Here is a 25,332-nt window from a genome sequence, read left to right on the forward strand (position 1 = left end):
GGGCGGGCCAAATCATTTCATAAAAGCGGGACCCGCGGGTTGGAAAAAAAGCTGACCTGCGAATCACTATCCTACATGTCCTTCAAAAAAACTTGCTACATGTACTGTACAGGACTAACCGGGTCTGATCACAGCACTTGTATATTGTTACCCTATTGTTGGCTGATTACTTCTAATGCTCTCCACATTTGTAAGTAACTTTGGAAAAAAGTATCTGCTAAATGATTAAATGTCAATTTAAGATGTAGCAAAACAAAAAAGACATGCAATTACCACTATATCTGGAGCATTGGAGCAGATGTTCCATTATAACATTCCATTTGTACCTGTGTAATGTCTTGTAGCCTATAATTCGAATTTAATTTTACTAAAGCATAAAATACAAGCGCATAAGCAGGACCTCAGTTTTTAATTGGACGTGCTTAACGCAATTATCTCACGTGGTTGCGCAGCCGACAATAGCGGGTAGGGAGATAGAAGTCATGAAAGCAGAAAAAGAACGCACCGCCCGGGCCATGGGTTTGTGTCGACCGCTGGTGACCACTTTCTACCATAGCTGTCAAAAACAAAACAAAAAAACAACGGCTTCAGAAAGAACAAACTGAGCTGGACCTGCCTCAGCACTCCTTAGTAGGCTACTGGTAAGTTTTAACTCTGTTTGGGAAAGATTGACTACAAATAAGCTGGGCCTGCGAAATTGCATTCAATATAGCTAATCAATAAATAATCTATTGTAGGCAATTAAATATAAGTATGTGATTCTGAAATTCCAATTTCATTAAAAGGCTATCGAAAAAGATAACCGTCTGGCAGGCTTACAATCACAGTGGTGTGCGACACTTTGTTCAATTAAATAGCCTTCGTTAAATATTTGAACCACTGAGACAAAAGCGCACACAAGATATATAAATTAATATAAATATGTAAAAATATGTAATATAAATAATAAGTAATATACAAGTAATATAAATAATAAGTAATATACAATCACGGTAGTGTGAGCAGCGACACTTTGCTAAATTAAATAGCCTTGGTTAAATAGCACCACTGAGACAAAAGCGTGCACGAGATAGGCATATAGCCTATATATAAATGTAAAAATATGCCTAATATAATATAATATGTAAAAATTATTTATGTAATATAATATAATATGTAAAAATTATTTATGTAATATAAATAACAAATATAAATAATTATATATATATATATATATATATAAAATATACAATCATTAGCCTAAATAGCCTTGTTAAATTACCCTAAAAAGTCTTCGTTAAATAGCCTTGAACCACTGAGACAAAAGCCCACACCACACGAGATATGTAATATATGTAAATGTTATAAAATATAAAAAATAAATATAAATAATAAAAGTAGCATAATACACAATCACGGTAGTGTGAGCAGCGAGTGACGACACTTTGTTAAATGAAATAGCCTTGAGCCTTCGTTAAATATTCTTCATTAACCACTGAGACAAAAGCGCACACGAGATGTAAATGTAAATTAATAGCCTGAATTTGTACAAATATGTAATATAAAAATATAAATACTATAAATATAAATAATATATTATATTATATGGGCGGGTGTGCGCGAAAGTAGTTTAAGTGATTGTTTGATGACGACGACTGTAATCTGAAAGTAAAAATATTGGGAAATAAATAAACATGAACAAATAAATATATATGACTGATCAATACCGATAAATAAAAATGTGTTTGTTTGTCTTTGTTTATGCTGTTCCATCTTCAGATCTCTCAGTCGTGATCTGATCTGCTCTCTCAGCAAAAAATATGAAGGCTGGGATGTAAACCATAGTCTAGTCTCTATTTCGTTTTGCCAGCACTTTTTTTTTCAGATATCATTCCATTTCTGTTCTAATTGTTCCTGTTCTAAACATGAAAAAATAAATGTAAAATAAACATGTTCTTTATTATGTTCAATTGCCTGCGCTGGTGTGTGCGTGTTGCGGGAAAGTCGAGCGGGAGCCATTTAAAGCGGTTTACCGCTGAACCGCGGGAATTTCTTGCTTTTCAACCGCGGTAAGAAAAAATCCATACCGTCCCAGCCCTAGTATTTGTTTCAATTTTTCTTCCAGACTGTGACTTATAGGCTATGCCAGGGCCGGCGTTTGCTATAGGCGAGCTAGGCGGTTGCCTAGGGCGACAAATGTGTTGGGGGCGCAGCCAGGCGCCCTGTAGTGGCGCCCTTAAACTTACTTCCCATTAAGCATAGAATTAGAACAAGCGAAATAAAACAATGTTTATTAAACACGATCACCCTTGGGCGCCCCCTCAGCCGCACGTTTAATTACTTAACCTGATTATTAGATTGAATTGATGGTGAGTATTGTCGAGCACAGGCGTTTAGGCGGTAGGTCAGGCAAGTGTTCATCACTGGCGCGTTCTTCAAAAATGAAGCGTCTAAACCCTCGAGTACACAGGGACGGAAAAAGAGAAAGGCAGACGATCAAAAGAAAGCCCAGTATAGAGGTAAGTCTTCTCATCTCAGCCATAAAGGTGTCAAACAAAATAAATTTACTTCGTAGTATCGATATTATCAACTAATATTGGACAGCATTGGACGTTTTATTGCTGTCACTAAGCTATCACTAGCTAGCTAGCTACATATTACTACGCATTTCACTGACAATAAGGAAATCCAGACGAGCCAAATTTTAATGCTGCGTCAATTTTGAAGGTGAATAGAAATGCCAGAAACAACTGTTCATCTTTTATTATTTAATATAGGGATAGAGCTACAAGAACTTATATATTTTAATTTTGTAGTGGTAAGTACAGTGTATCAATAATAGCACTTTTGTTTGTAGAGGGTATAGTTAATCCAGTTTATGGGTCATCATTTGCTTAAGTGTCTTTACAGGTGCTTAAGAGAGTTTTTGCACAGTTTATGGAGTTAATATTTGGTAAATATCCTTGAACATTCTTTCTAGCATTTGTGTATGACCAATTTATTGCAGTTGATCCTTTAAGTCTTAATTTTCTTGATTAACTGTTGGAGTGACTATAAAAGCCTTTTTGTTTGTTCATCCATAGTTTGAGTCATAATTTGTTAAATATCCTCCAACGTTCTTTGTAGCATTTTTGTATGTGCAATTTATTAGAGTGTATCATTTAAGTCATAATTAGCTTTTTAAGTATTGGAGTAACTATAGGAGCATTTTTGTTTATATAGTTTTTATAAATACTTAACCCATTTGTGCCCAATTTGTTTCTGAATGGCATGTTCTGCATTTATTTTCCCCAGGTTTTTGAATTTTTTCTTAAAAATCGTATTTGAATGTGTGGCAACTATAGTTGCCGGTGGGCAAATATGTCGTATGCAGCCCTTCAATGTCAAATATGGATAAGAGGAGAACATTTAGCATCTAACTCAAAATAACTGCTTTCAACAGATCAATCTTTATTTATAATCAAATTTATTATGTTTGACTAAGTATACTAAAAACTATAGATCTGTTGTAAGATTTGTTTTGTTTGGATGATTCTAGAGACCTTCATGATTATGTTGATATATATATATATGTCAACAAAAAATACTTATTAGTAACATGAAAATGACCTTTCTTTGGGAGGGTTTGCCTTCGTTGTGCTCCCTGGAAGTAGGGGTAGGAAGTTGGCAGTTTCATGTGACAGGAAGGAAATTAATACTTTTTTTTTCTTCTTGAAATCCTTTATTTGGTTGTCTGCTTGTGTGTCATTAAGATATAAAACATGGATAATATCTAGAAAAATACTTACAGAAGGAAAATTACAACTATACACTGGCAACTATAGTTGCCGGTGGGCTTAACAAATAAGGGGGGGGGGGGGGGGGGGGGTTCACAAACCCATCTTACAACAGATCTATAGTTTTTAGTATACTTAGTCAAACATAATAAATTTGATTATGAATAAAGATTGATCTGTTGAAAGCAGTTATTTTGAGTTAGATGCTAAATGTTCTCCTCTTATCCATATTTGACATTGAAGGGGTGCATACGACATATGTGCCCACCGGCAAAACTCAATCTCACCTAGGGCAACCAAAGAGCTAGAGCCGGCCCTGGGCTATGCAATTATCAGACAGACATTATCTGACACTCTCACTGTCAACCTCCCACTGTCTAGCTTCCCGGCGGACCGCATTCTGCATTTCCTTCATAAATTGAATACAGAAGGCAGTCCGGCAAATATTTTACTTTATAATGTGTTAAATATGGATATTTTTCTTACACAAACCCATCGTTTCACTTCAGAATGCATTTATTAACCCCCAGAGCCGTATGGATCACTTTTATAATGGATGGATGCTCTTCTATGGCTTCAAATTTTTGGGCTGTCATTTACTGCCACTATAATGCTTGGATTAGCCAGGATATTATTTAAAGGGGTGATGAATTGAGAAATCAACTTTCTCTTCCCCCTTCCTTTTGATAAATAAAAGGTCATGGTAATATAAGAATATCCTGTAAGTTTCGGAGCTGAAAACTTCCTTTTAGTCAAAGAAAAGCTTTTATTGACAGCTGGCTCAGCAAACAAGAGATCTGCGAATGTTCTTCCCTGTGACGTCAGAGATTAGTGAAACGCCACCTCAACCTTGGGAAGGGTTACAGGGGAAATTAATTTGTTTAGTCTGGCAGACATCGCTCTGCAGACATTCAGGATGGCTATATGACCGTTGCCTCTTCTTTTGCAAAATAATAAACTATTTTATTACATTTACTAAGATTTGTCTCTTATATCAGAGGTTGATTAAAAAATTGCCGCAACATAACTGCCACAGGCTTGAGTATCCTTTGTATTTGAGATGTTGTTGGTTCATTGTCCTGAGATTCGGGATCAGACTAGAACATGTATGGGCCAAGGCTCGCAAAGCCGATGTCCAAAATGTATCCCCGTCCTGCCCGATGGGCTATCTTAAATTGTTAAACATTCCTTTCTTAATGTGCGTTGTTCACTCTCTTGACTTATTATTTGAAGGAAAAATACAAATCGCAGAAGTTTTGAACATGTTGATTTGTCTGCAGTGACGTTTTCCTGATGCACATATTGTTGCCCTGGACTGTTCTAGTTGCTTCTATTGCCCTCATTTGTAAGTCGCTTTGGATAAAAGCATCTGCTAAATGACTAAATGTAAATGTGCATGTACTTGTGTGCGCTAGTGATGCGGTTTGCGATTATATTCACCGATCGGATGGGCTACTAAGTAATACAAAATAACATCCCAATTAATTGCAGGTGGATGAGAGATAGATCATTGTGTTTGTTTGATAAAGACACATTGGGCGCCCTGTGGGCGAATTACTCCGGTTGCTGTTTTTCCACATGTTTTCAAAACAATTCCCCATGTGTACTGACCGGGGAGCCGAAACTCATACTAACGAAGCTGCAAAACTGTTATCCAATCATAGCTGTGGGCGTTTACTTCCAAGTCTTCAATGCGACACACCCATATTGAAAAAAAGCTAGGCTCAAAACCAGGGAAGACAAATATCCCATTACTTATTCATTATGATGTTTTTGAATGTAAAAAACACACAAATGTCATAAGTTGACCTCGGACAACAAATATACAAAAATAAAAAAGCCAGTTCATGACCCATTTAATATAAATAAAATTGTATTCGTCAGAAAAAAAGAATGTCATTCATCTAGGATGGCTTGAGGGTGATTTTTTTAACGAACTATCCCATTAATGAAGGGGTGTCTGATCTGACAAAAGCTTGAGCTAACAGTAGAGTAGCTTGAGATGGAAATTATGAACTCTATTCTTATTTAAATTAATGAGTACTCTATTTAGATCAGGGGTGTCCAACCCTGCTCCTGGAGAGCTACCGTCCTGCAGATTTCAGTTCCAACCCTGCTCCAACACACCTGTCTGTAATTATCTAGCACCCTGAACACAACTCCTGGTCCAAGCTCTTGTTCTCTCCAGACTGGACTACTGTAATGCTCTTCTAGCAGGCCTTCCAGCATGCACTATCAAACCCCTTGCAACTGATCCAGAATGCAGCGGCGAGGTTGGTCTTTAATGAGCCGAAGAGAGCGCACGTCACGCCTCTCTTCATCAGTCTGCACTGGCTGCCAATAGCTGCTCGCATCAAATTCAAGGCACTGGTGCTCGCCGTCAAAACATCCACTGGCTCTGCACCAATATACCTAAACTCGCTCGTTCAGACTTACACACCTTCCAGGAACTTGCGTTCTGCCAGTGAACGACGCCTTGTGGTGCCATACCAGAGAGGCATGAAATCGCTCTCACTGACCTTTTCTTGGACCTTTCACTTGGTGGAATGACCTGCCTATCTCAATTCGTGCGGCCGAGTCTGTAGCCATTTTCAAAAAACATCTAAAAGACACATCTCTTCCAGCAGCACATGACCAATCAAGAATAGCACTTATCATTCTATTCATTTTCTGTCTGTCTAATTTTTTTTTTTTTTATTAAAAAAATCTGTGCTAGATTAACTGAGAGTTGTTACAGCACTTGCATATTGTTGCCCTTGACTGCTCTAGTTGCTTCTATTGCCCTCATTTGTAAGTCGCTTTGGATAAAAGCGTCTGCTAAATGACTAAATGTTAATGTAAACGAACACCATGATTAGCTAGTTCAGGTGTGTTTGATTGAGGTTGGAGCTAAAATCTGCAGGGTGGTAGCTAGGGTTGTCACCCGTCCCGTAAAATACGGAATCGTCCCGTATTTACAAGCAAAATGACGCTTCCCGTATCAAACCAATACGGGACGTGATTTGTCCCGTATTTTACACAGGTCCACACATAGTTCAATAAACACATACGGACTTCCGGGTTAAGCATGGCGTGAGTAGGCGCACATGAGTGTAGCTCCCGACCGCTTTCGTTTATTTGGTGTTATTTTTTCCATTATATGCTCACTACAATAGATTGTCTGGCAGCTGTTATTACTTAAATCACGGTGGAACAAAAATGGCGAGTAAAAAGCAACTTCGGAATAAAACTGGCGACAGAGACGGCGAAGCTCCGAGCAAGGCCGACGACATGGCGCCATTCCCTGCGGGCGTAACGGCGTTACCTGAAGATCTCGAAAAACTCCGGTCAGCGCTTCTATCTGACATGACGCAAGTAGTTCATTCTCTTTTAAAAACAGAACTGGCTGGCGCACTGTCACCCGTAAACACGACATTGGAACAAGTGAAATCCTATTACGAAGCGCATGATGAACGACTTCGCGAGGTTGAAGATGGACTAAATGACTACAGTGATAGGCTGGTGAATGTCGAAGCTTCAATGGATGAGTTACGGAAAGAGAACGTGTATCTGAAGGAAAAGCTGGATGACCTCGAAAATCGCTCACGGAGATCTAATATGAGAGTGGTGGGCATTCCTGAAAAGTTGGAAGGATCAGACCCGATTAAATTTATGACTGATTTTTTTGAGGAAGTACTGGGGAAGGAATTCTTCACGAGTCCTCTTGTTCTTTCTCGTGCCCACCGAGTCGGACCTAACCCAACTAATGATGCAAGGGCCAAGCACACCAAACCCAGAGTGTTTCTGGTTCTTTTTCACTTCTTCCAGGACAAGCATCGCATCTTCAGATTCAGCAGGCAACAGCGGGAATTGTCCTTTCGTGGACACAAGGTGTTTTTCCACGAGGATTTCAGCGCTGAGTTGGGGAAAAAGCGAGCAGCGTTTAAAGAGGTGAAGTCTCGGCTCTACGAAAAGGGAGTCAGATTCGGTCTCTTGTACCCTGCAAAGCTCCGTGTTACTCATGAGGGAAAAACGCACTTTTTTGGCACGCCAGAGGAAGCCAACGAGTTCTACCGTTCTAACTGGAGTGAGGAATAATGTGTAAGGACGTCCCTTTTGCCGCCTCCGGTAAGATTAAAAAAAAAAAAAAAAAATGTCATCGCAACTGTGTGCAAAACCCGAGGTGGCGCAGGACTTCTGGCTATCTATCTTGCACTCGATTTTATTAAGCCGGATAACGTACTCAGTTTTTGACACAATTTTTTGTTTCTGAACTAATTTTTAAGGGAGCTTCACTCATATTCTGTATGACTCCTTTTGATGTTAGTTTGTATACTGTGGAAGTTTGTCGTTAACATTTATCTGCGATCATCCTCTGTTGGGGAATTAGATCTAGGAATTATAATTTTTTGTTTTGTTTTGTTTTTTGTTTTTTTCTCTCGGTTGGGGGTTCGGGGATGGGGGTGGTTTGGGTGGTTGGCAGCTTTGTTTACCTCTGGATTCTGTGGTATCTTTCATCTCATTTTTGTCATTTACAATTCATGGCTACAACTTATTGTACATGGGAACCCCTGCATGCTTTTAATTTCTGTTTTATACAGGTAATATAGGTGATGATGATGATAGAGGTCATCCTGTGAGGCTGATGTCATGGAATGTCAGAGGATTAAATGGTCCTGTTAAAAGAGCTAAAGTTTTCTCCCATCTTAAATCTTTCAAACCAGATATATTGTTTTTACAAGAAACACATTTAAGACTGAATGATCACAATAGAATTCGTAAGATATGGGTCAGTCAAATTTTTCATTCCAAATTTAATAGCAGATCAAGGGGGGTGGCAATTTTAATTAATAAGAGGGTACAGTTTATACCTTCTGACACAATCTGTGATCCTAACGGTCGTTACATTATTGTCTCTGGATCCCTCTTTCAAGTCCCGGTGGTTTTAGTTAACGTTTATGCTCCCAATTGGGACGATGTTCACTTTGCAAATAGTCTCCTATCATTAATTCCTAAACTAAATACGCATCATCTGTTATTCGCTGGCGATTTGAATTGTGTTTTCGATCCTCAGCTTGATAGGTCCACTACTAGTAGTAATGTGTCTGATATGGCAAAGGCCTTTTCTCAATTTATGCAACATAATGGCTGTGTGGATCCTTGGAGATTCTTAAACCCATTGACTAAACTATTTTCCTTTTATTCTCATGTCCATCACTCCTTTTCTAGACTAGATTATTTTTTTATAGACAACTTGTTTATATCAATGGTTAAGAAAGTTGACTACTCCGCTATAGTTGTATCCGATCATGCCCCTGTGGTTCTTGACCTGCACTTCCCTTTGAACATCAGGGAACGACCACTCTGGTCATTTAATCCATTACTGCTATCTAATGATAAGTTCTGTAACTATGTCTCAACTAATATAGATAATTTTTTGGAATCCAATAAAACGGATTCAGTGTCTTACTCATTACTTTGGGAGACTTTAAAGGCTTACTTGAGGGGTCAAATATTATCTTATACATCATATGCTAATAAAGAACGTAAGAAGGAACTACAAGCACTCTCACAATCCATATTAGATGTAGACAGACAATATTCTGAATCGCCCACAGCTGAATTACATAAAAAAAGAGTTGACTTGCAGACAAAGGTTAATTTTTTATCCACTACTCATGCAGAACAATTAATAATGAGGACACGTGGTCTTTACTATGAGTATGGAGACAAATCAAGTCGGCTCTTGGCTCACCAGTTGAAACGTCAAACTGCCTCCCGTCTTATTTCTCAGATAAAGGACTCTAATCAAATTTTAACTAGCAACCCAAAAGAAATTCAAAACATTTTACTCCTCATTATATACTTCTGAATTCCCTCCAGATTCAACAGATATGGAACATTTCTTAGATAATTTAGATATTCCTACATTGCAACCAGATACAGTGATAGATTTAGATCATGACCTTGAGATTGAGGAAATTAGTAGGGCCATTATGGCAATGAAGAGTGGTAAGTCTCCGGGCCTTGATGGGTATCCTATTGATTTTTATAAGAAATTTAAGCAGAAACTTGCACCAATTCTTTTTGAAGTTTTTAAAGAATGTTTGGTCGTAGGCTCCCTGCCTCCAACTTTTTCACAAGCATCCATTTCACTCCTTCTTAAAAAAGATAAAGACCCTACGCTGTGTGAATCATATCGTCCTATATCTCTTTTAAACTCTGACTTTAAAATTTTAGCTAAAGTGTTAGCATTTCGTTTAGAACACTTCCTCCCCTCAATAATTTCAGATGATCAAACTGGATTTATTAAAGGTCGCCAATCTTTCTCTAATATTCGTAGACTCGCTAACATATTGTATATTTCTGATTCTTCTCCGCTCCCGGAGGTAGTTATCTCCTTGGATGCGGAGAAGGCATTTGATCGAATTGAATGGCCATATTTATTTGCAGTCTTAAAGAGGTTTGGTTTTGGCAATAATTTTTTGTCTTGGGTTAAGTTAATATATCATTCCCCTTCGGCATCCATTCGGACTAATTATTCTCGATCAGACTTTTTCCCATTAACACGAGGGACTCGTCAGGGATGCCCTCTGTCCCCACTCCTTTTTGCCATTGTGATTGAGCCCCTTTCAATAGCTTTGAAAACAACCACAGTGTTTCAGGGAATTAAGAGAGGGGGTATTGAACAACGTGTGTCTTTATACGCTGATGACCTTTTGCTTTACATCAGTGATCCCATATTTAGTTGTCCTTTAATTATATCATTATTAGGTCGGTTTGGTACCTTTTCGGGATACAAATTAAATTTCCAAAAAAGTGAATGCTTCCCCATTAATAATTTGGCCTTACAAATTCGACAAGAATCATTACCCTTTCGTTTTTCTCCAAATGGCTTTAAATATCTTGGAATTCAAATGACGCGTTCCTTTTCTTCTTTGTTTGAAGCCAACTACAAAGTTCAGTTAAAAAAAGTAAGGGAAGAGTTGGAAAGGTGGCATAGTCTTCCCCTTACTTTAGCAGGAAGAATAAATTCCGTGAAAATGACAATTCTTCCCAAGTTCCTTTATTTGTTTCAGTCCTTGCCGGTTTTTTTGCCCAAATCCTTTTTCCGTTCAATCGATCAATCTATATCCTCTTTCATTTGGGAAAATAAGATTCCCAGGGTTAACAAACATGTTCTTCAGAGGACCCGTAATGCAGGTGGTTTAGGCCTCCCAAGTTTTACTCATTATTACTGGGCATCAAATATTCATAAGATATTATTTTGGCTTCATTGCCCAGAAACAAATTGGTGTTTAATAGAAGCACAAACATGTCACTCTTCTTCTCTCCCTGCTCTAGTGTATTCTTCCTTACCTTTGAAAGCTTCTCGATTTACATCTAACCCTGTGGTACTTTCTACTCTCAAGATCTTTAATCAGTTCCGTTGTCACTATAAACTCACATCAGCATCAGTTTTGGGTCCTATTTACAAAAATCATTTATTCCCTCCCTCTACACTGGACTCATCATTTAAACAGTGGATAGCTTCCGGGTTGATATGCATCAGGGATTTATATTCTGAAGGTTTATTTAACAGCTTCGAGAACCTCTGCAGATTGTATGACCTCCCACAAAACCATTTTTTCAGATATCTTCAGATTCGCAATTTTGTTAAGAGCAAATTTCCACTCTTCCCTGTCGTTCCTCCTACCTCGCCCTTAGACAGTCTTACTCTCAATTTTAATAATAAAGGATTGATTTCCATATTGTACTCCCAGCTCATATCTTTGGAAGGGTACAATCTGGATAAAATTAAATCCAGATGGGAAGATGAACTGGGCACAGAGTTATCTGAGGCTTTTTGGAGGGAGGCACTTAAAAAGGTCCACTCATCATCATCCTCTGTTAGATTAGGGCTAATACAATTCAAAGTGATACACAGGGTTCACTTGAGCAAGGCATGGTTAGCTGTAATATATCCTGGGCTAGATGCAACCTGTGATAGATGCTCTTTTTCCCCAGCCAGTCTGACACACACGTTTTGGTCTTGCATCTCTCTAAATAACTACTGGGCAGTGGTTTTTAAAACCATCAGTGAATCCCTTGGGGTGTCTCTCCTGCCCTGTTCCTCAATAGCTATTTTCGGAACTCCCAGTGACACTATAACTATTACTTTAACTGCAACCCAAAGGGACATTATTGCTTACACTTCTTTATTGGCCCGCAGAAGAATTTTGTTGAGTTGGAAATCCCCTACTCCTCCTTCTGCAACAGCTTGGCTGGAAGATGTGATGTTCTTTTTAAAATTAGAAAAGATAAAATTTACTTTAAGGGGATCTGTGGACAGGTTTTATTCCAAATGGGAACCCATTCTGTCATATTTTAAAAATCTGAAAGAATTACCCAGTTGTTAACTTTTACTTTCCATATATGTATCTTTCTTTTTACCCTTGTTGTGATGCTGTATTTGATGTCTTGACCTTAGTGTAGTTTGTCTCGCAGAATGGCTTTTGTTTTCTTTTCTCTTAATGTATTAATACTGTAATATTATTACAGTAACAATAATAATATTATCATTATTTATGTATTGGTATGCATGGGTCCATGCCATGAAAAGTTGTAATGACATAATTGTACTATTTTACCTTGGTAACCACCAGACATTGTTAATTTGTTGTACTTATGCTGCCTGGGGAATGTTTGGGGTGGGGGCCTGTTATAGCAAAAATAGAAGGAAGGAAATTGTAACTTTCATTGCTTTACTGTAAGCTGTCTCACTCCTTCAATAAAAAAAATAAAATAAAATAAATAAATAAAAAAATAAACACATACGGATTTTGCAGTGTGGAGAATACTGATAGCAAATATAAAGAAATCAATTTCACGATAAATAGTACAGGAGGCGATATTTTTTTTCCCAGGATGGTAGGGGAAGGTACCGCCTTTTTCGTCTATGATTGGCTAGAAGGGCTCTCCTCTGATTGGTTATATATCTCACGTTCATGGCAGGCTGTCAGCTAGTCTGTTTTGATCGTCGTTAAACAAAGTCAATCCAACATAGCCTACTAAGAAAAGCGCTATATGTGCGTGTCTTCAGATTTATATTTCAAGTTCACAATTTCATAGCCTGTTTAGATTAGTCTTAGCTGTTTCCTAACCCTAACCCTAACCTCTCAATACCTGCGCCAAAACCATTTATTACTGGAGCTGTTCTCCCTGTCCGTTGATTTATACCTAATCCTAACCTCAAGATGATCCGGTATGATGTTCTCCAAGTTCTCCTTTGCACAAATATGACACCAGCGACACTTAACTTTCATGGCTACACACGCACGCACGCACGCACGCACGCACGCACGCACGCACGCACGCACGCACGCACACACGCACACACGCACACACACACACTTACTAGTAATGTTTAACATACAGTTAATGTTGATGCACTAATATTGTGTAATCCTTACCTTGAAATGGCTAACAAATGTTATTAAGATGGGACGAATCAGTACATCAGCATTACAAAAAACTCTGCTAGCTATTGAAGAAGATGGGACGAATCAGCACATTGGCATGACACAGTGGCCCTTAACCACCACATTTCTGTGTGGCTTTAAAGTTACTGTACAGTCGATTTACCCATAGTGTTTGCTTCAACTAGATACACCATGTGAACTTGGAATATAAATCTGACGGCACGCACACGACAGCCTGGCCTGCCATGAACACGTTTCACGGCCAAATCAAATAACCAATCGGAGGAGAGCCCTTCTAGCCAATCATAGACGAAAAAGGCGGTACCTTCCCCTACCATCCTGGGAAAAAAAATATCGCGTACAGGAGCTCATTTGTGCGTGGTTGCGTTTTAGCGGCTTTGTTGCCATAGCGGCGGAGTCTCGAGAACATGCCCTGTGCCAGTGTGCCTGTAAACTTGCTAGGGCTGTGCAATTAATTGAATTTCGATTTCTATTTTGGCTCCCAACGATCACCAAAATAGTACAATCGAGAAAAAACGATTATTTTGCCATGTTCAGTTTTGCAAGAACACTCTTATTTTGTCTTGCGTTCTGAATGAAACGCGCACGCGCACGCACACATCATCCCCTCCCGAAGCCACAAACTCTCTCAGGTCGCGAGTCTCGTGACTCATGTGCATATCATCCGCTGTAATTTAAAAACTCGGCGCGAGTAAAGATGGCAGAAGGAGGGCAGTTACAGCAGCGTTTGGTGAGCAAAAAAGGCAAAACCAACTCCGTTGTCTGGGAACAGTTTGGCTTCGAGGAATCAGACGACGAGCAGAAACATGCTACGTGCAAGATTTGCTACATGGTAGTGGCTGCAACGCAAGGGAACATCACAAATTTTTTTAACCACTTGAAAATTAAACACAGAGTGACCTATGACAATCTAATATAGAAACAAAAACTGACGAGAGCAGGGGTGCCGTGTAAACGTCCTTTTTTTTCCTTCATATTTTTCAAATAATTCTCTCTTTGTAAATGTTGTTCAATGCATGCGAGTGCTGCCTGTCATTTTCGCCGTCATCACCCGGGTGTAGTGCCAGAAGACGCGAATGAGAAGTAGCGCGCGCTGTGAGAAAATTTCCCTCTGTGCACTCATCCGAGAGCGCACACACGTCTCACAGTGCACAGATATTGAGTTCTCTTTCAAGTCTTGCTCTTGAACGGACAAACTCACACAAAACGTATGTCAACGTCCATCTTGATGAGTATCCTAGCAGACATAGTCTGTATATGCCTTAAAGGTCCCATGGCATGGCATTTTTCTATTATTTTATAGTGTTTCCTGAGGTGTACTTATATTGTTAGTATGACTTTTACATCATAAAATGTCATAATTTAGAAATAAAAGGCATTTTTTCTATACTGCTGTTTGCCCTCTGGCTGAATGCCCTGCTTCAAGAGGCGTGTCTGCTGTGAGACTTCAGTAAAAACGCCCACTGTTGTGATTGGCTGACATCTTTGCATTTTAAATGAGCGGAGGGGGCGTGGTTTAACGAGGCACGAGCAGGCACGAGCTGCTGCCAGAGAGACGGATGGACCTGAGTTCACTTCACATCAGTTCTCAGCATGTCTGAACTGTTGTAGTTACAGCATATACTTTAGGTTATTAGTCTATTTCTAGTCGGAGGGACTGTCACTCATGTCAGAAAGTTAGTAACTTTAGTAAATTATGGATCAGCGCTGACTGGAGACGCGAACCGTTTAGAACGATTCAGTCCGATTTGGTGAACTGATTCGGTTCACTAAAAAGAACTGGTTCAAAAGAAAGATCGTTCGCGAACCGGACTTCACTAATGTACCAGAGACTGAGCTCAGCGATTGCTAACAAAGTTATTTATAGTAACTACTGAGTTATGAGAGCGCTGTCAGTCAGCGCGAGTTTATTGTGTTTGTATCTGAGAGTTCTGAATAAACACGAGTCCCAGTCACACCGAGTCTTCATCATTATTACCAACTTTGTAACACATGCAATGTACCATTACAGCTGTCGAGATGAACGAGTTAAAAGTAAGTGTTGATAATAGCATTATTTTTTAAATAAAATAAAAGCGTCAGTGACGCGCGTTGAGTACACAGCGCAAACAAAGACACAACAGCAGTAATCGAGTGTAATCCAGTTTATTGTGGGGAAAGCTAGCTAGCCCGGATATGCTCACGCTTACCCTCCTTCTGCTTAATCTCACGCCGCGTTTGGTGCCTCCGCTGTGGGCCAGATGCAGTACTGGGGGTCGGGGATGTTGAAGGCCGAGCTTCGGCGTGTGTGAGGTTTATCTCTAAAGATGTGCTGATGTTGAGCAGAAACTTATGACTGTATGCACATTTTAGAACCGATAGACGCGACGAGGACGTACAAAAACACTGACTCACAAGATAGAAAACACGAAAACACCGCTCTGTCTGGAGAGAGAGAAGCCGCTGCGTGTGCACGAATAATAAATAATTAGCTACACATCAGAAATCACTGATCACAGATCAGAAGGAACTGAAAAAGACTTCTGTTTTCATTTGTACATCCAAACACTGAGAAACTGCCAGCGTTCACTCGTTCACAAGCAATGATGCAATGATCTCTCGAGCGTTTGCATGGGCGTGCCAGATTCTCTGGGCGGAGGAAAGGGAGGTAACTGTTCCTGCTTGGACGTCAAACCAGGAGACTTCAGGATTGGCTCGTCTGGCCTGTCATTTTCTCAAGGGCAGAGAGAGACAGACAGAACTCGGGTTTACACCGATCAACATTTCTATCCACTTGGGGACAATATTCAGGCTAGGGGAACTCATATTAATGTTGAAAAACCTCATAAAATGAAAATTTCATGCCATGGGACCTTTAAGTAAACTTTATACAGTCGATAAAGACTGTCTAGCCTTTGCTACACTGAGAAATGTACACGGACCAAGTATTTCAGGCACTTGTTGCGCTCACTCGACTCTTCACGACCAATCGCTTATTGTACCCCCAAGTTGTAAGTCGCTTTGGATAAAAGCGTCTGCTAAATGCATAAATGTAATGTAAATGTAAAGACGACGCATATCCGAGCATTAGGTCTTAAAGGGGCAGTAGCCTTTACAAAAGACAAGGACATCACTCACTGCCTTGATTGAATAGCTTTTGTAAGTTTAATAGGATTAATCTTTAATTTATGCACTCAAATATGCAATGTTATTTTACATTTGATACATTTCTGTACCTGAAAACTAATGTTAGACGTACCTGAAAAACCTGAAAAGCATATCTAGCCGAACCATATTGTTGATCTTATTTATTTGTGGTTATCATTTTTACTTGAATACTTTGATTTGAATATATGTTATATTATTTATTTTAATAGTTCAAAAAGTACAACAAATCTTATAATTTCAATTGAATTGTTGAAAGGTGTCTTTTTAATAAATGCAACACATTCCATGTGTCATGTGAAATAATCGTGTTACATAATCGTGATTTCAATATTGACAAAAATAATCGTGATTATGATTTTTTCCATAATCGAGCAGCCCTAAAACTTGCACGTTTTTTTTAAAAACATGTCGAGCTTGCGTCGTGTCCACCGTTTGAACGCAAGAGGACCTCCAGATATAGAGCTGAATATCAAAAAGGTATCAATGGGTCTGACCAGTAACTCATGATGAACCTCAGGCCAACTGCCTCAGACTGTCTCAGACTGTCTGACTTAAAGCAGCAGCGCTGACAGACCGGTCTCTGTGTTTTTTAATGGATAATATAATAATATAATATTACATTATCAGAGCTTGGCAGACAGAATTATAATTTTTTAGACAGGTTAATTAATAGGTTAATCATCACAGGTAAAAGCACACTGCAAAAAAAAATATTTTTATTTTTTACAGTCCAAATCAGGGCTGCACGATAATGGTTAAACTGATAATCACTATTATTTTGCTCAAAATCATAATCACGATTATTCTACCAAAAAGGGTAATGTAGTTCAAATCTTCCATTTATGTCTAAAATACTAGAAAAAGTTGTGTCCGCTCAATTGTGCGCTTTCTTGCAAGAAAATGATATCTATGAAAAATTTCAATCAGGATTCAGGCCGCATCATAGCACAGAAACCGCATTTGTTAAAATCACAAATGATTTACTTCTAGCTTCTGACCAAGGCTGTATCTCAATACTAGTTCTACTCGATCTTAGTGCTGCGTTTGATACTATAGATCATAAACTACTCTTAGATCGACTTCAAAATTACACTGGTGTTCAGGGACAGGCATTAAACTGGTTTAGATCGTACTTATCAGACCGCTACCATTTTGTCTGTCTAAATGGGGAAAAATCAAAGATGACGTCAGTAGACTATGGGGTGCCGCAAGGATCCGTGTTAGGCCCTCTGCTATTCTCTATATATATGCTGCCACTTGGTAATATTATAAGAAAACATGGAATTAATTTCCACTGTTATGCTGATGACACTCAATTATATATTTCATCACGACCGGATGAAAACGCTAAATTATCTAAACTGACAGCGTGTGTTGAAGATATTAAATACTGGATGACGTGTAATTTTCTGCTATTAAATTCAGATAAAACGGAGGTGTTACTTATTGGTCCAAAAAACTGCCCACAAAACCTCTCGCAATACAATTTTACCTTGGAAGGATGTCCTGTCACTTTATCCACTACAGTAAAAGACCTGGGTGTTATATTAGACCGCAACCTGACATTCGAAAATCATATTTCATATGTTACAAGAACGGCATTTTTCCATCTTAGAAACATTGCTAAGCTACGTAACATGCTATCTATTTCTGATGCAGAAAAGTTAGTTCATGCATTCATGACCTCGAGATTAGATTACTGTAATGCTTTATTAGCTGGTTGTCCTGCATCATCAATAAACAAGCTACAGTTAGTCCAAAACGCAGCTGCTAGAGTTCTTACTAGATCAAGAAAATATGATCATATAACACCAATTTTATCATCTCTACACTGGTTACCTGTGAAGTTCCGTATCAATTACAAACTATTGCTACTAACCTATAAAGCCCTAAATGGTTTAGCTCCAGTGTATCTAACGGATCTTCTATCGCCCTACAATCCATCGCGCTCTTTAAGATCACTAAACTCGAGGCTTCTGGTCATTCCTAGGATATCTAAGTCCACTAAAGGAAGGAGGGCTTTTTCACATTTAGCTCCCAAACTCTGGAATAGTCTTCCTGATATTGTTCGAGGTTCAGACTCGCTGCCCCAGTTTAAAACTAGATTAAAGACGCATCTCTTTAGCCAAGCATTCACATTATAATTACCCTTTATACTACAGTTATTTCGGAACAAAAGCATTAATATAATATTCTGAACAGCAGCTACGCTAATTATTTCCCATCTGCTTTTCTGTTGTTATCTCGGGACACTAGTCCCGAGGTAAATAGTTCGTCAGCTCCAGTTTGTATCCAGCCTCTCATGGAGACTTCGGATGCCCCGACACCTGTGTTGAGACGACTCGATGCCTGTGAAGAGACGACTCAACGCCAGCGTTGTTATGGCCTAAATTAATACACAATTGATTAACTTTTTCGAACATTATTCTTTAACATTGTCTTTCTAACATTTTTACTGTACATCTATGAAATGCACTTTCTGTAAAGCTGCTTTGAAACAATGTGTATTGTGAAAAGCGCTATACAAATAAATTTGAATTGAATTGAATTGAATAGTTATGGCCATTTTGCATTTGCTCTAGCAACCTACACTTCACCCAAAAGGCCTGTAGGTGGCACACGACTTCATTTCACCAACTATGGTAACTTCGTTAGCTTTGTAATCTGTATTCACATTAGATTTTTAATGCAACATAGTTCGTTTGCAGATGAGACAAACCACAGATTCAGATTGCCCTGCAAATTCGTAAAGCAAAGAATGGATGCTCTTTGATTTATAAAAAAAAAAATTCCCCTGGCTGTCCTCTCATAGAAAACCGTTATAAATAAAAAACGTAATATAATTTAATGTGATATTAAAAGATCTTAATGTCATTTTACTAAGTGATATTAAAAGATCTGCACAATCAAAGTTTCTGTATAGTATGCTTTATTAGTATAATGTTTACCAAGTTTGGTCTTTTAATGTTACTGTGTATTAAGCGTTTTCATTATGGGAGGAAAATGCTTAATTAAACGTGTTGTGTTCATATTCAGGGCTCATCTGCTTTTCTGTACATAGTATGCTTTATTAGCATGGTGTTCACTAAGTTTGGTTTGTTAATAACACTGTCTTAGTTAATTAAGCCACGTTAAGCGTTTTAGAACGTCCCAGTGGCGATATCATTTTCAACTGATTCACATTATGAAAACTGGTAAAACCTTTAGGAACTTCAAAAGATAAAACGGCGAAAGTCCTAATAATTATTTCCAATAATTCAAAATTGTTCATTTTCCCGATTGAATCGTCACATAGGTTACAAAGTTGCATTTATGGCTGAACCTTACACCTGACTCACATTTTGAGAACGAGAGAGTCCACAAGAGGCGTGCTCATGCAACGGGCATGGTTCAAATGACTCTGTAAAAAAATCAGTTAGTCCTTCAACCAATCAGACCAACAATCTGTGGCTTCTCTATCCGTCATTGTGTTAAACCCCCCAATAGCACTGATTTCTGATTGGTCTAGAGGTTAGATTCCCTGCCCGAGCCGACTGAGACTTCCCGGCACTATCCTCGGGCCAGGCCCTTGATCGTGTGTTTTCTTTAATCATTACTTTATTAGCCTAATTGGGTGGGCAGAAAGCTCTGCCATAATCAGAAATAATATTTTTTTTAGCAAAGTAATACTACAACTAAGAAACAAATGTGTACAAAGTTGCACAAGTCAGGATTAGTCTAAAAATGCGTGTTAAACTCACAGCACACGCAGTGATGAAGCGCAGCATTCAGAAACGCTCCGAGACGCCAGTCATGAGCTAGAAGTTAAAGAAAAGTAGACAATTCAAGCTTTCTATACACATATTTCTCATGTCTGTGAGGCAGCTTTCTGAGTTTCGTTTATTTATGAGACGCACTCCAGCTAGGGTGACCACCCATCACGCTTTGCGTTGTCCCGCACGTCGCATATTGAGAAAATGTCCCGCATTTTCAGTAGTCTGTTGGTTTTTAATGATCATATTAAGAAAACATTCATGCATGCAAGCACTTTATTTATTCTTTTTGTGGCATACAGTTTCACCTATATTTAATAGCTTCGTAGTAACATCCCGCCTTACACAAATACAACAGCTGTTTTTAAATCCTATCCAGTGGTTGAAAAGAAAGGAGCAAACACGGTCACTAGTAGGTTGTGACGGCTGTCAATCAAAATGTGGAGAGGTGATTCGTGTGTTCCCTGTCAGAGAACAAATGGATCATTCGGTAAATTAAAATTTTACAAGTTGGCATAACGGCCAAAAAAAAAAAGAGAGAACATTTTCTTTTAGTAAAGACTGGGCTAGAACATATATCTGGGTGAGGCCATTATAAGGGGATACTGAAAGAGTGTTTTGCAGTCTATGTAAATGCAGACTGTCAATTAACTAATTTCATGTTGTTTTATATTTTATTTGTTCATTATTTATTTTGTTGGATTGTTATTTGGACTTGGTCAGAACTGTTTCAAAAAAGTTATCTACATGACGCCTGCTGCCTTTGGGCTCAGTGATGTTGAATTTAAATGACAAAATGCAAAATAAAGACATGTTATGTTCCATTGCAATGGAAGAATGTAATGGTGTTTTCTGGAAGGGACTAAAGAACAAAGTATTTTTATCAGCTGAAAGGTAGAATAGCCTACCATTTTTTTTTATTAAGTTAGATAGACATTATATAACCGTTTCAGGTTATGTTTTAGTGTTGGTAACATGTCCCAGATTGTCCCACACAAACTTAGTAATCGTCCCACATTTGGTTTGTTTGATGGTGGTCACCTTAACTCCAGCTCATGACTTCATCTCACCCTTATAATCTGCTATTACTCTATTTGCTTGTTATTTATTAAATCCAAGCAATTGGCTGACGAAACCTTGATTCAAATTAATATATAATTTATACAAAACGAAATTCATTTTAAAGAAGGGCTTCATACAAAACAAAACTTCATATTAAACAAAATATAATAACCACCAAAATCATTTCTGGCGCACTCGCATCTTTGCACTTTTCATAATCAGATGAAATTTAAAAATAACAGTATTATTTAAACATAAATATTAAACAAAATACATTGTTTAATGGCTAAAACAAGTAGGCCTCAGGGCTCTCAAGTTTTCAACTGAGTTCAGAGTGACATTTTGGCGACGGCGGCAGGGGTTTGGGTGGGGACGGGGTTCTGATCTGGAAAATGACAATTCGTACAAATAAAAACATTTAATTTCAGCATTTCTTTGTGTGTGTGTGTGTGTGTGTGTGAGTGTGAGTGAGTGAGTGAGTGAGTGAGTGAGTGAGTGAGTGAGTGAGAGAGTGAGAGAGTGAGAGAGTGAGAGAGAGAGAGAGAGAGAGAGAGAGAGTGAGAGAGTGAGAGAGAGAGAGAGAGAGAGAGAGAGAGAGAGAGAGAGAGAGAGAGAGAGAGAGAGAGAGAGAGAGAGAGAGAGAGAGAGAGAGAGAGAGAGAAATGTGAAAACATTTGGCCTAGGCTATTTCATTATATTTTATCCAGACAATGCATAGCAGGCTATTCATTATTGCATGTGTCTATTTCAAAGATGTCAGAGAGGAGGCAAATGGCAAATTAATATTTCATAATTTGGAATATGTCGTTTTTTCTTTCCATTTATTTTCTTCTGTATCAGAACTAAATCAGTTGTCAGAATTAGTGTTGTCACAATACTGGAATTTCTAACTTCGATACAATACCTAAAAAAGTATCGATATTCGATACCATTTTCGATACCACTGGGAAAAAAACGCTTATATACTGTCAAATAGATATTTTTAATATAATTTAGTTTTTTGTCTGTCTATTGAAAGTCTAGGCAATTAAACATTTCTTCAGAAGAGATCACTTTATATGATAAAGCTTTTAAGCTTTTTCTCATTTTTAAACTTTGATACCATTACAATGATCTCACAAATATTTGCTAACTAATTTTGTTGCAATAGCTACAGCACAAGGAAGCTTGATTTCAAATTGAATTTAAAAAGACGAGTAAACAGTAATAAAATAAGAAAACAAAAACAAATTACAAACAATAGCACAAAAAAATTTGACTGTAGGTCTAACAGTATTAAGGTAAGAAACTGAATTTAAAAACAAAAAGTAATCAAATTTTAAATAACATTGGATAATTTTTATAGTAAAAAATGTAATACAGATTAATCCATTAGAGTTACACAAGTTAACCAGTCAAGAGCAGTCAGTGATCGTTTGTCTTTTTGTAGTGTGAATAACAAATAACTGCTGTCCCTTTAAGTCCCGACGCACGCATGGATCCCAAACACTGTTCCTGCTACACATTCTTCCTGAACTGTTTACGACTGTGTTTATGTTAAAACTCACCAAGATGGGCACTGAGACATTTTTTGAGTGTATTTGACCATTAATAAGCTGGAAAAAGGGGCTCATTTTTGCGCTTGTATGTCAGAGGCGGCTTTATTACGGTATGTCCGGTATGTCACGCTGTCCGTGTTCAGAGGGTTAACCGGACTGAATGAGAGGAGGCGGGTGTGTGTCAACTCGCTGTCGGTCGGAGAGGACCGCGGCTGGTATCGATACTGTAGAAAAGGAGTATCGTATCGTTTCAGATATTTCAGTATCGATACATATCGAAATATTGATATTTTTGACAACACTAGTCAGAATTAGCTGCTGAAATTCCCATACTCTGGTCAAACTATTGGCTAACCTACCAGCTGCCTGGACACACATATTCCCCAGCAAATATGAGATGACTTACTGTCAGGGCTCGACATTAAGCCTGTTCACGTGCTTGTCCTTTGGACAAGTAAATCTGTCACTCACTTGGCCGAGTAAAACATTTGCTTGTCCAGAAATGAAATATATATACATTTTGTGTGTGTGTGTTGTAAAAAATAATTTATTCTGAAGCAATATTGTATGTAGCTTATTATTGGCCTAGACTACTTGATCTGAGCAGGTGTTGTCAGTGAACAGGCTGTAAAACTGTTGGCTAAATTACAGACACTCATGAAAAACTGATGCTGATTATCTGGGAAACATTCTCTAACAGCAGTCAAATTGTCATTGTTTGTGTCAATTTGTTGGAACATTAAAACAGGAGATCATGACTTACTCTGTGCTCAAAGTGATGCTCAGAGCTCCATTGCTTTTTTGTTGTTGTTTTGATTGGCTGATAAGTGGCAGGGGAGACGCTCTTTCCTGCTCGGTTCCATAGAGAGAGCGGCACGGCAGATACATTTTGGGCACCGCGGCATATTAAATATATATATATATATAGCGGATTAAGTCAATTAAAAGCGCTTGTCATTCATGAAACTTTGCAGAATACGTGGACGTTGGTCCTCTTAAGAAACATGACAAAACTTTTCTTCAAATTGTGAATGTAGTTTAGACTACAGAAAGCGAGCAGTGCAGCCGTTATAGTGCGATCAACAGAAAATCTCTATAAACAATGACTCTAACGGCACAACACATCTCTTATTTACATCGAGTATAAGCTTTGCTTGTTATAATGAGAGGATCTGCGAGCGTGTAGACTTGAAGAATGATAAGTTTACTTCAACCAGCAGGACTGAGGACATTCACAAGACATTCTTCACAAATATCCAATGACTGAGTTCAGTTTTAAGAATGAAACTAACCTGTTTGTTCCTCAGTTTCTTCATGTTTCACTCTGAATGTTTGTTCAATCTTCACGTCTTCACTCTCCTCTTTCTCTGTTTGTTCTTCAGTTTCTTCATGTTTCAAACTGAATACATTTTCAATCTTCATGTCTTCACTCTCCTCTTTAATAAACTCCATCTTTATACTGTGTCACGTGGATCTCAGTCGCTTCTCCAGGAGTTTGTCTGTGTGTTTGTCCTGTTTAAGATGATAATAGTTAACAGAAGAAAAATAAATCCAAACTAAATCTCCGAGAGTGTCTCTATCAGCTCTAGTTCAGTATCAGCGCAGTCTCAGTAACACTCAAAACTAGCACTACAAACTAATAAAATAACACAAATTATTTATTTTTTATTTAATGATTGTAGAAATCAAGATGAATCACTGAATCATTTTCCAAAGCAATTGATTCAATAGACTCAGAGATTCATAAAGCTCAGTTTCTCCATCTCTACTCGCCAGAGACTGAACTCATGTTTATATGATGAACTGATTCACAATAGAGAGAGAAATGAGAAGCTGCTTCTGTTACTCATGAGTTTATTCTGTTACTTTACTCACACAACGTTAATAAATGTTAGATAAAGCAATGCAATGTTACATTTAATAATAAGTAATTCAATCTGTGTTGCCTGTAAAACTTTGAAGATTGTTTCTATTGCTTTAAACGCTTAAAACACAAACCTTTCTTCAGCAGAATTACAACACATGCAGGAGCGCGGCGCGGCCTTATGACGTCACACCACAACACCAAAATAAAAGTCCCGTTCACACACTCCAGTCTACATTCACAAAAGTGCACATATACAAATAATACAAGAGATGACAGAAATTCAGAGTTGAATGCATTGGTGTAATATATATTTAAAATACATGTTGTTCAATGATGTGCTGAAAATATTAGGAAACTAAAGACTGAGAGACTTTGTCTAAAAGTTAAAACTGTTTTGTTTAGGGGAATAAATTATTTGTATAATATATAAGTACATATAAAGTTCATTTGAGTTTAAAAATACCTGAAAATAACCTAATTATGATTGATGATTTTAAGATGTAGACTATAAGATTCGACATCTAAATATATACTACATCTAGATATTCTCAATGATAAATATATTATTAAATAATAAATATGTAATATAAAATCTAAATTTTTGAGTGACAGGAAAGAGAAGACATTGTTGAATAAAGTCATTATTTTTGTTTAATTGTTTGCGCATGAGAAGTATTCTCGTCGCTTCATAACATGAAGATTGAACCACTGGAGTCCCATGGACTATTTTAATGAAATGTTTAAAACCAT

At 38.0% G+C, this 25,332-nt stretch overlaps 1 protein-coding gene across 1 annotated transcript in view; it reads right to left on the reverse strand.

The window, feature by feature from the left end:
* Positions 1 to 24,781, reverse strand: part of LOC307138417 (uncharacterized protein) — a 35,430-nt gene extending 10,649 nt beyond the window's left edge. The window contains exons 1-2 of the mRNA XM_079836707.1: positions 24,714 to 24,781; positions 24,008 to 24,227 (exon numbers count right to left, since the gene is read on the reverse strand). Of these exons, the coding sequence (XP_079692833.1) occupies positions 24,008 to 24,167 (160 nt within the window). The 5' untranslated portion in view covers positions 24,168 to 24,227; positions 24,714 to 24,781. The remainder of the gene's footprint in view (positions 1 to 24,007; positions 24,228 to 24,713) is intronic.
* Positions 24,782 to 25,332: the final 551 nt, after the last annotated feature.

This window comes from Gobio gobio (assembly GCF_949357685.1).
Source record: "Gobio gobio genome assembly, chromosome: 1".
Lineage (NCBI taxonomy): Eukaryota > Metazoa > Chordata > Actinopteri > Cypriniformes > Gobionidae > Gobio > Gobio gobio.